The sequence below is a fragment of a genome, unplaced genomic scaffold (assembly GCF_019419815.1).
Source record: "Pyrus x bretschneideri cultivar Hongxiangsu unplaced genomic scaffold, Pyrus_bretschneideri_v1 Contig27, whole genome shotgun sequence".
NCBI classification, from domain to species: Eukaryota; Viridiplantae; Streptophyta; class Magnoliopsida; order Rosales; family Rosaceae; genus Pyrus; species Pyrus x bretschneideri.
The window spans coordinates 2,346,971-2,357,376 of NW_025999579.1; the positions used below are offsets into that span (position 1 = coordinate 2,346,971).

Here is a 10,406-nt window from a genome sequence, read left to right on the forward strand (position 1 = left end):
TCCAACACATGATAATATATATATATTATTCTATTTTGTAGTTTATGATGAAATTATATATATTTAAAGTATATGCATACACTTATTTACATGAAATATAATAGTTTTACTTAAATCCGCTTAGTTCACCTGTTTAGGCCCTGCCTAGCCGCCTAGGTGCTAGGCCCCAGCCCGCCGCTCGACTAGCGCCTAGTGTTTTTTAGAACTTATGATACTTGATATACTGAATCGTGCACATTGAAAAATTCTTCTCAAAACCCTCTCATATTAAATTCCGGATTCATAAAACGTCCACGTATTTCAATTTCTTATGTAGTAACGTATGATTGGCTTACAACACTGTTTTTTAAGAATTCTCATTTAAACCTTACATATCATATCGTATTATCAATTGTCATGACGTCACAGTGACATCATGACAGTGTAGGTAAGTCTCATGAATTTTCTAATTTTTACATATTACTTCTGCCCAATTGTAGGGTGAAGATTCCATGATTTCTCTTTCCATTCCTATCCACTTTGATGGAGATGATTTCGATTGTTTGCATGTTGTAAGTTATATTCTCTCGTCTCAATGTCGTTTATTAAATTATTGTTTTTTAATCCCTTTTTTGTAAAAGTTATAAAGGGATCAGTGCTGATACGGTTTTCTCGGTTTTTGAAAATGTGTTTAAAATGGCTGAAAACTTTTCTTTATGGAAATGTTTTGAGACAAATCTTTAGTAAAAATACAAGTGAATCTTAAAAAAAAAAACACTTAAAAATGTTTCCTATACAAAAAAGATATAATTGTTGCTACTTAAGTTTTTATTAGACAGTTTTCTTACAAGCAATATTTGATATTACGATAGCCTATGAGAAGAGAAATTTGAACTCAAATGAAAGAAAGCAAGAAGGCTGCCTTAAATAACAATACGAAAGCAATAAAAATTTAAATTATGTTGCACAACCACGAGCTAGTGATTCAGTAGTAAAAGACGGATTGCGAGACTTCCTTCAAACTAAAAACTAGAGGTCTTAGGTTTGAAACCCGCTGATTGTGTGGAAGCTAAACTTGTGGTCAGAAGGAGGCTGAATTTCCTCTCTGAGTCTTCCCGAAATCGGACATTGAGTTTTTAGATTTGACAGGCCGGGCCTATTGGTGGGCCAAACCGTGAGTTTTTTCCTTTCTTAATTGGGTGTCTACACTACACTCAGCAATACGCAAAATACGACGTCGTTTGATACCTCAACCTCGCGCGCACATTGCCTCCTGCTATCAACGAAGCGAGAGAAAGTGAAAACGCCCACCTGAGAGAGCTCGCAGCTCCATTTGGCATTGGATCCGAACAACCAGTTTCTAGGGTTTCCAATCTCCGATCACCACCAATCCCCAAATACATGGCGATGGCTGCTCTCAGACGAGAAGGGAGGCGTTTCGCCCCTTTGATCTCTCCCCATCCGATGGCCGCCGTCCGATCCTCCATCATCCCAGCCGAGTACATTCTCTATCCAAATCCGCCGTTTTATTTTTTATTTTTAATTCTTATCATTTTGCTTGCATTATACTTGTTCATTGCCGTCTGTTTGGATGCCGAGAAAAATTGAGTAGTAGATAAAAGAAAATCTAATTGAGGATGGATTTTGTTAAATATGTATGTGAAGAAATGAAAACTCAGCTTAAATTTGGGAGTGATTCAATTTGTTTGTGGAAAGTGAGAACCTTGAACATTCCTGAATTTTTTCGGCGAATAACAAATGGATAATTGAATTTTGTTAAACGGATACTAATGCAGATGTTAGGATTGTATGGAAGGCTGAAAGTACTAATTCACACAAGACGGCCATTAGAATTTAGCGAGCATAAATTATTGATGTTGCTTGGTTTTAATTTGTTTGGATAGCCCTGAGCGATGTCGTTTAGATTAACAAAAGAAATGCAGGAGAGGATGTGTTTGGTGCGTCTCTGAAAGGCAACTATAATTCTGGATTTCTCGTTATGCTAAGCTTGATTCATTTCCATGTTTTTGTATGTCTTGCTATCGTTTTCCGTTGCTTATGCCTTTCAAGAACTAAATTACTTGGTTTGGTTACACAGGGAGCAGGTACCTTTGGGAGTGCGCTCAATTTCAACTCAAATTGGTAAGAACAATCATCATGAATATCCTCTTTTATTTCTGTTTTCCCTGCTATGCAAATGGTGACGTGGTTCATTTGTAATACTTGGTGAATTCAGTTAGAAACCGGATGAAGAGTGTGAAGAATATCCAGAAAATCACAAAGGCTATGAAGATGGTTGCAGCCTCAAAGCTCCGAGCAATTCAAGTTAAAGCTGAAAATTCTCGTGGCCTGTGGCAGCCTTTCACAGCACTTCTTGGCGACACTCCCAGTATGTCTAACAGCATAATCTCCATAGGCCAATTTATATAAGTTATTTGGTTTCTTTACATTTTGCTTGTTCTTGTTAAAGACGTGGCATCTTTGTTGCAAACAATTTTTCCGCAGTTTTTCTTTATTGTAGACTACTTAATGGACTGTTCCTCTTGCCAAGTCCACGCTTTACGGAGGTGTATTTTACTCTTTGGCCCCCAACCCGCCCCATTTTCATTGCTTTCTAATTGTGCACATTGATATCTTCGGAAGTTCCCTCATTGTCGTTGTGTAATTATTATTTTTTCATGCTAGGCGTCAGCGTTAAGAAGGATGTTATTGTTACCATCTCTTCAGACAAAGGTTTATGTGGTGGAATTAACTCTACCTCAGTCAAGATAAGCAAGGCCTTGCACAAGTTGAACGCTGGTATTTCTTGGAAGCTTATTGTTAGTCTGATGTCTGTTAAGTTTATATTTTACACACATTAATATATTTCTTTTCATTGAAACTGTTGTAGGTCCTGAAAAAGAGACAAAATATGTCATTTTGGGGGAAAAAGCAAAGGCTCAGTTGATTCGTGACTCTAAGAAGGACATTGAGCTATGCATAACTGAGTTGCAGAAGAATCCTTTGAACTACACCCAGGTTAGTATGTTTGAGTAAAGAAAGTAATGTTTGTGTTGTGGGTATGAGCCCATGCGGTGGTGTTTGCTTAAAGAACCATGAACACACTTGTCCAACCTTTGTGGGACATTAGCCACATATTGGTTTTATTTTGTCTTTCATATTTTCAATGTTTAATTGCGTTTCCTACATGACATTTAGAGTCATAGGGGAACCAGTTTGCTCTCTAGACTAGCTTTCCAAGAGGTGTTTAAAGAGTCATGAATTAAGTTAAAAAGCCCTTTAAAGAGTCTCTTGGAGATGAAATTCCTTAGTTTGGCTCTCTAAACTAGCTTTCCAAGAGGTTTAAAGAGCCTCTTGGAGATGAGATGGAGATGAGAGCATGCGGTTCTTTATACTTGTTGGTGCCTGTTAAATTCTTTTCGATGAGTTATCTTGTCAGCTTTATACGAACAGAGTTATTAATGTGGCAGTTATACATTTTATTAGTTATCAAATGTAAAAGTTCTTACCGTCATTTGCGTGTGCCTTTTGTCCTCTCAGGTATCTGTCATAGCTGATGACATTTTGAAAAATGTTGAGTTTGATGCTTTGAGAATCGTCTTCAACAAGTTTCAGTCAGTCGTCTCATTTCTGCCAACTGTGTCAACAGTATTATCTCCCGAGGTAATAAGAATGATTCAGTTCAATTATTACCTCTTTTTCATTCATATTCATGTTCTGTTGTACTGGGCATTTGATACGATGTTCATACAGATTGTGGAGAGAGAATCTGAAGCTGGTGGAAAGCTTGGCGACTTAGATTCCTATGAGATTGAAGGTGGTGAGACAAAGTCGGAGATACTTCAGAATTTGGCAGAGTTCCAATTTTCATGTGTAAGTTCTTTTGTTGAGGTTAGAGGCCTCATATTTTCGTATTTGTTGGTCAAACCACTGACCTGGTTGGGCACGTAACCTCAAATTGCATTCATTGGGGTATTGTCCTAAGATTAACACTTTTGAGCTCGTCTCAATAAATGTTTATGTTTTACTACTTTTTGGCAGGTCATGTTCAATGCGGTGTTGGAGAATGCTTGCAGTGAGCAAGGAGCAAGGATGTCTGCCATGGACAGCTCAAGCAGAAATGCCGGAGAGATGCTTGATCGCCTCACACTCACTTATAACAGGTCCCCCTCATTCTCCACCCCCAATTTCTTTGAAGTCCTAGCTAATCCGTTACTGTAGACATTATTTTTTATTTGTTGACTTTAATATCGCGTTCCACTATAAACGACTGATCTTTCTTGGTTGTATGGTTACTTGTTCCAGAACTCGTCAAGCATCTATTACTACCGAATTGATTGAGATTATATCAGGAGCATCAGCACTGGAGGGTTAAGTTCATCTGACGGTGGCGAAATAAAATTGTGTTTTTGAAGGAACCATGAAACACAATTTTCTTCGAAGGAAGGTTCATGCGTTCTCTTCTCTGATATTGTTTTTGGGATCTCTTTTGCAATAATGTGTTTCTGCAATAGCTTCGGTCGAGTTGTCATGCTCGATTTCATGAACTTGTATTCATGTTTGCATTCTCTCCTCGATCGAAGCCATGCGTATAATGTTTCCCAAATGAGATTTTGTTCGCGATTTTAAACTTTGTAAGCCGATTATGTTCTTCCGGACCATCCAATTGGTGGATTTGGTACAAAAATGATCAATCGACATTTCGACAAAACGTCTGTACCTTTTGGTTAAAAATTGTAAAAAAAAATGGGTGTGAATTCTAATAATTTTCCTTGTGGAATACAAATCTTGTGGAGGATTTGGTGGAAAATTTGGTACACATCCTCTCCAGCTCTTTCGCGACAGATGATGGGCCGCAATAGAAAACCCCTGTCCCAAGAAACACCAAATTTTCAATGTTTTTAGTAGTATTGGTTTGGAATTCAATATTTAAATCTTTTATGCTGAGAATTTACATGCATTCTCACCAATCCGTTCTTCTTTGTGTCTCCTTGCTAATTTTGAGAAGATGTTGAACCAGTCCGGTCGACCGAAATGTGTGCGTACCTGAGACATCCATAGAAAGATATTATATGTTTTTGACATCGGAATACATTTTACCAACTTTTGTTTTTGTGCATGAAACGACTGGGGAAGAAAGAGGAGTGTATGAAACGACTAGAGAAGAAAGAGGAGGGAAAGCGAGGTGCTTCTTCTTCTTCTTCCTCCATCCATCTCCTCAGTCGAGACTCCCCTCTCGCTTCTTCTTCCTCCATCCATCTCCTCTGTCGAGACTCCCCTCTCGCGCTACGTATCAGAAAATATTGAAAGGAATTCGATGAAACAAAGACTACTGGTTTGGAAACTCTTACCACCAGAAGAGAAGAGGATAGAAATTAGAAAGAAAGGGTTCAAGACAAACGTTTAAGCCTGCAGATTGCTTCTTTAACTAATTATGCAGGGGAAAGCAATGAGATTAGGGATTGTAGTGCAGTACTTACCGGAGTCCGGGAGAGAAAATCGGTACCATTTTTCGCGTGATGCAACGCTTGTATAGTGCTTATTAGAACCGATCGCGCATCCCCCTCCGGATACACACATGTTAAGAAATTGTGCATCTCCACAACGGACTGAAGGGTCACCAAAAGCAGTTAGAATGCATAGAACAACATTTTCTAAAGAACGGTAAGACTTAAAGTGTGCGTTATTTTCCAAACTGAAAACGAAATGACTATCAACGGGAGTCTGGATTGTACCTGCTTTTGGTTTGAGATTGAGACTTCGTTCATGATGTCTCTAAACCAATCAAAGGAGCCTTGTTCTCTTGTAACCCAATAAAGATAGGCTTTCAATGGAGCCTTTCTTGAGCCGCATTTTCTGCAACCACTCTATTTTCAAAAAAACTACTCGTTGTTAAGATATTAGAGATGGTTTAGCGGCTCACTACTAATCAACACCATATTGTTCCCAACTTAATACAAACGCAAACCAAATCCTGAAAGTCTTACATGATCACAATGTGGTTTTTTAGCAGCATTGACAACGTCTTTAAGGATGCTAACGAAAGGCGTAGCGCCTATGCCTAGACCGATGAGAACAACGATGTCGTACTTAACATGGTCTTGAGAGGCAGCACCATAAGGTCCATCGATGTGTACCTTCGGATAGCCATCAACTCCAGATAATGTTGCCTGTAAAAATTTCAAAAGGAAAATGTTTGAAATGTCCAACCATGTTCACAATACCGAATTGAGATTTCGGGTTGAGTCCTTCCATTTTCCATCCAGTTTTTACCTCTTGGAAAAGACTGTATATCTGATAACTCCAGTCTCCAGCAGTTCGAATATGAACTCTTAGGTAGTCATCTTCCGGCCCCGAAGTCAAGGAAAAAGGGTGCCTGAGTCAATGAACAAGGAAGAGGGAAACAGAGTTCAACATACATGCTAGGGATTGTTTCAGAAAGCCTTTTGATTGCTTCTTTGTAGCGAGTTTGTCAAATGCAGACTTACCATTCAAACGGTGAAATTTGAGGGCATTGGATGAATATGTACATGCCACTCAGGTACCTAAAACCTTCTGGTTTATGCAATTTGAGGGACAAAACTTTTCCTGGATAAATACTTGCCTGCACAATTCGGTCACACGAAGAGAAGCAAATTCTAATCAAATTGTGATTAAAAAGAAGTAAATTTCGATGATTGTGAACGGATGAACTTATAAGTACTTCCTTGAGATACCTTCAAAATCTCCACCTCAAAAAACCCCGATCTTATGGCTCGGAAAACTCGTTCTCCAGCGTACAATACAACTGGAATGGCAATGTACATCCATGTCTGCTTAACCAAGTTCATAACATACAAACTTTCTAAAAATTTCAAACACATTATCCGTTTAAGTAGAATTTACCACATGAACTTAAAGGCTTACCGTTTTTTCGGTTGCTTTGTTGGTTAGGAAGAGGAACATGGAGTGGAGAATGAGCAATGCGTACACAGGAATGAACAGGTGGTGCGAGTACCAGAAGGCGTTGTAGCCTGTGACATTCCGGACAGACTTTGGCAGCGAAGGCGACTGGCGGCGTGGCCATTTTGTTGCAAGAGAAAATGCGATGGCCATTAGTACTACCATTGCAATCCCTGTTGCCACCTCCTTTGTAGCCAATATTTCACAGTATGATGGCTGATGGTACCCGAATCGGGCAGCTATTGTTTGCCGGAAGACCATACGATCCGAGTCGCTGATTCTTGGAAAATCACAAGCAAGGTGAGAACCTCCATGTAGGATTACTCCTACTACTATCCCTCCTGCAATCATCTATATATGATCAACACAAAAATGTACACATGTTAATAATGTGAAACATTTGCAGACATTGGTAAGGCTAGTCCAAATCGCCTTCTACGTAAATGAGAGTGGTTTAAGAGATCGTCTTGTCAAAAAAACGAGTGTATAACAATTACTTTGGTGTTGAAAGGGTTAAGCTACTAGAACCAAGCTAGGATCCAACTTACTTTGTGGAAGTTTATGTTGTCGTTAAACGGAATGATGGAGTTTATAGACCGGTTCTTGCGAAGCCACGTGATTGTATTACGGCAAACAGGAAGGAGAATCAGAGCCATGTTGAACTTCAGGGTTTCTGCAGCACCTTTAGCAGTGGATAAGCAGTAACCCATTACTTGAAAAGCTGCTCTATGGCGATACTGGGTGAATTTCCAAGCGAAAAGCGCACTGCAAATGATCAACCAAAGCAAAACTATCCATGCACGCCGCCAGTATGATCGAAATAAAATTTCAGTTTTGGACCTTGGCTCTTCAATTGGATCAAAACTGCGATGTAGACGACTAAGTCTGATTGAAAAGTGATTAGTTGAAAATGAGCTTTTTGATAAGCTCATCACATTGAAGAGAGTCCTTAGCTGAGGGAACTGCAAGTCATTGGCAAACATTAGAAAGGCAACAAAATGTTCTTGAACACAATTTAATTTTCAAGGAGAATCGATTTCCACGATTGAAGGTATGTACCTCAATGTAACTCCGGTTTTCGGTGTCAAGCAATTTCATGACTAATGCAGCATAGTCTTCTGCTTCCTCATGAGTTAAAGACAACTTATTCGTAGAAGCACTTAGTGTTATGGTCTGCAAAAGTGCCCAAATGGAAACCGGTAAACATGAACACGAAACCAATTAACGATACATCTGTAAGTCACGCATAGCCCCGCGTGATAGAAAAAAGCCTCTCGTGTGCGTGCAGCGAGGCTAGAAAAGTGCTTTTCATGACAGTGTGACACAAAAATACCTGCTTAATGTCTTTCTCAGTCACTCTTCCATCCATGTTTCTGTCACACCTGAAACGAATCACAACTTCCTTAGAGAAAAAAGTTAAGTACATAAGAAAAGGTTTTAATTTCTTGCTCTCTAAGCATCACAATACGAAGATAATTAAGCATGTGATCAAATTTTAATGAGGATTATTACAAGTCAAAGTATATTCGTATCCTTGAATCGAAGCAAGGGTCAGTCATACGACACCAGTAACCATACAGTTCGCATTTTGTCATATCGAAATTTCGATCCATTCTTCTTCTTAGAGCCCTTAATAGCTCATTAGCAAACTCCGGCGACTGGTGCATCCCTAAGAAACATGAACCAAAGAACATATCAAAGAAGGAGCTATTGTTCAAGAAATACGTAACAACTTACTCGATATATTTACTGATCACATAATGTGACAGTTGATGCGTTAATTAAACACAGAAGAGGCCAACACAGCCACCCACCAAACGAATAAAACTAAGGCCAAAAGACACAAAGCAATCAGAGGAAAAAACAAAGCAATCACATTTTTGTGCGCAAAACAAGATATAACAACACAAACACGTTCTGCAAAGAATAATTAGAATCAAGCCAAACGTTAAAATATACATAAAAAAAGGTTATTGGTAAAACGCAAAATCTTTTTTATTTTTATCAAATCAACAATATTCATTAAAAAAAACGTTAAATACTATGTTAAAGACGTATACAAAACATGAATCTCAATAGAACTACAAAAGACATAATCCAAAACGGAAAAACTAGAGCGGACAAAAGCCATTCATACTATTTTAAACGTTAACACATGTAGCAAGGGTAAGATAATTATTTTGTAGGCTTGCTCACCTATGCACAGACCAAAATCCGACGATTTTATAGCCGGTTCAACGCCGTGTCTGGTCAATGCAAGCCGGTCGAACTGCTCCCCTACATCCTTCCACTTCATCCCACCGTTGGCCGTGATGTGAATAAATCTAAGCCATTCAATCTCATTGGCTGACCCGGCTGTGGACGGTGCCTCCCCATTTTCTGCCATATAATGTTGCTGCCGGTTCACAACTCCAGTTTTATCATGCGGTTCAGTCCAAACCGAAGCGAAAGACACAGGGAAAATACCAGCACTGCAAGAAGATGAAGATGGTGACATAATTGAAACATTGGGTTGGTGAGCAGTTTGAAGCTCTACATGCTCCTCCATTGGTGAGTATTTCTTTTTTCCGGTGTAGAAGCAGGTCGAAGCACGAGAAAACCAAAAGAAACTAGCAAATCACCACCCTATTACGATCCCTTCTAGCGATATCATTCTCGAGGATACAAGAAATATAAGAAGGAGCATTAGCGAACTGCGAACATATGGACACCGAAAGAGAGGTTATAGCCCGAAATAGCTAAAGGTGATCAAAGTTTTGATGAGAAGAAAGAGATGTGGACTGCTGTGTGAGGTGGGAGAGTTTTAGTTTTTTTTTTTCTGGAAGGAAATGAAGATCGATGGGTGGAGTGCTTATAACTTGTTTGAAAGGTGTAAGTTTTTTGGGATGGAAGGAGAAGAGAGTGGCCTCATTTATTTTGTTTTGTTTGGTTTGTACAAGCTAATCAGCTAAGAATTCTTGTTTAACTGGTTTTGTGTTCTAGTTTTTGGTTTCTTGGAACTTTGGTGGTTGTTGAGTGAGAAAGTTGAGCAAGTGAGAGAGAGAGAGAGGTTTTGTTAGGGGTAGAAAGGTTAGGAGCGAAAAGGAAGTGAGAGAGAGAAAGAGCAGGTAAGACTAGTGAAAAGGTTGTGATATGAGAGAGAGAGAGAGAGAGAGGGAATAAGGTTAAATTTCACATCAACCTTATTCGAATAAGAGAGACTATTTAGTAGGATAACTTAATTCGGTCACAAAATATGCAATGGTGTGTGTATTGAGAGTTGTTTTTACGTGAGGTCGGATAATAATCAAACTTAATGGAAATCAATTTTTTATGAAAGTGTACGATCGTCTTCTCTATCCACTGTGCGAGTTTTTCTCACCAAATACATATGAAAATGGCATGATTCACCATGCAAGAAAGGGATTTGGAGAATAATTGGTTATAACAGGTCATGTTTGCCTAGCAGCTTCCTTCTACTCCATTAATTTGGACTTGTGCATTGC

At 39.0% G+C, this 10,406-nt stretch overlaps 2 protein-coding genes across 2 annotated transcripts; one reads left to right on the plus strand and one right to left on the minus strand.

Moving 5' to 3' along the window:
- The first annotated feature begins 1,311 nt into the window (after positions 1-1,311).
- On the plus strand, positions 1,312-4,690 carry LOC103930672 (ATP synthase subunit gamma, mitochondrial). The gene is made up of 9 exons (XM_009340037.3): positions 1,312-1,478; positions 2,078-2,121; positions 2,216-2,368; positions 2,665-2,778; positions 2,870-2,997; positions 3,520-3,642; positions 3,733-3,852; positions 4,021-4,142; positions 4,285-4,690. The coding sequence occupies exons 1-9, from the start codon at positions 1,381-1,383 to the stop codon at positions 4,352-4,354; spliced, it is 972 nt and encodes a 323-aa protein (XP_009338312.2). The 5' UTR covers positions 1,312-1,380; the 3' UTR covers positions 4,355-4,690.
- Positions 4,654-10,086, minus strand: LOC103931811 (respiratory burst oxidase homolog protein A-like). Its single transcript, XM_048588065.1, has 14 exons — positions 9,118-10,086; positions 8,434-8,590; positions 8,255-8,303; positions 7,981-8,094; positions 7,470-7,883; positions 6,886-7,272; positions 6,696-6,791; positions 6,468-6,583; positions 6,253-6,355; positions 5,967-6,149; positions 5,715-5,846; positions 5,460-5,588; positions 4,947-5,025; positions 4,654-4,848 (listed from the first exon to the last, which is right to left on the minus strand). The coding sequence occupies exons 1-14, from the start codon at positions 9,467-9,469 to the stop codon at positions 4,739-4,741; spliced, it is 2,421 nt and encodes an 806-aa protein (XP_048444022.1). The 5' UTR covers positions 9,470-10,086; the 3' UTR covers positions 4,654-4,738.
- Positions 10,087-10,406: the final 320 nt, after the last annotated feature.

Bases quoted from the DNA above. Each gene is read 5' to 3' on its own strand.
- LOC103931811 (XM_048588065.1), bottom strand. From the start codon at position 9,469: ATGGAGGAGCATGTAGAGCTTCAAACTGCTCACCAACCCAATGTTTCA. The intron at 6,356-6,467 runs GTAAGTCTGCAT...TCATTGACTCAG, and splicing joins CAAATTTCACCGTTTGAATG to GCACCCTTTTTCCTTGACTT. The intron at 5,847-5,966 runs GTAAGACTTTCA...TTTTGAAAATAG, and splicing joins AAAAACCACATTGTGATCAT to AGTGGTTGCAGAAAATGCGG.
- LOC103930672 (XM_009340037.3), top strand. From the start codon at position 1,381: ATGGCGATGGCTGCTCTCAGACGAGAAGGGAGGCGTTTCGCCCCTTTG. The intron at 1,479-2,077 runs GTACATTCTCTA...TTGGTTACACAG, and splicing joins TCCTCCATCATCCCAGCCGA to GGAGCAGGTACCTTTGGGAG. The intron at 2,998-3,519 runs GTTAGTATGTTT...TTGTCCTCTCAG, and splicing joins ATCCTTTGAACTACACCCAG to GTATCTGTCATAGCTGATGA.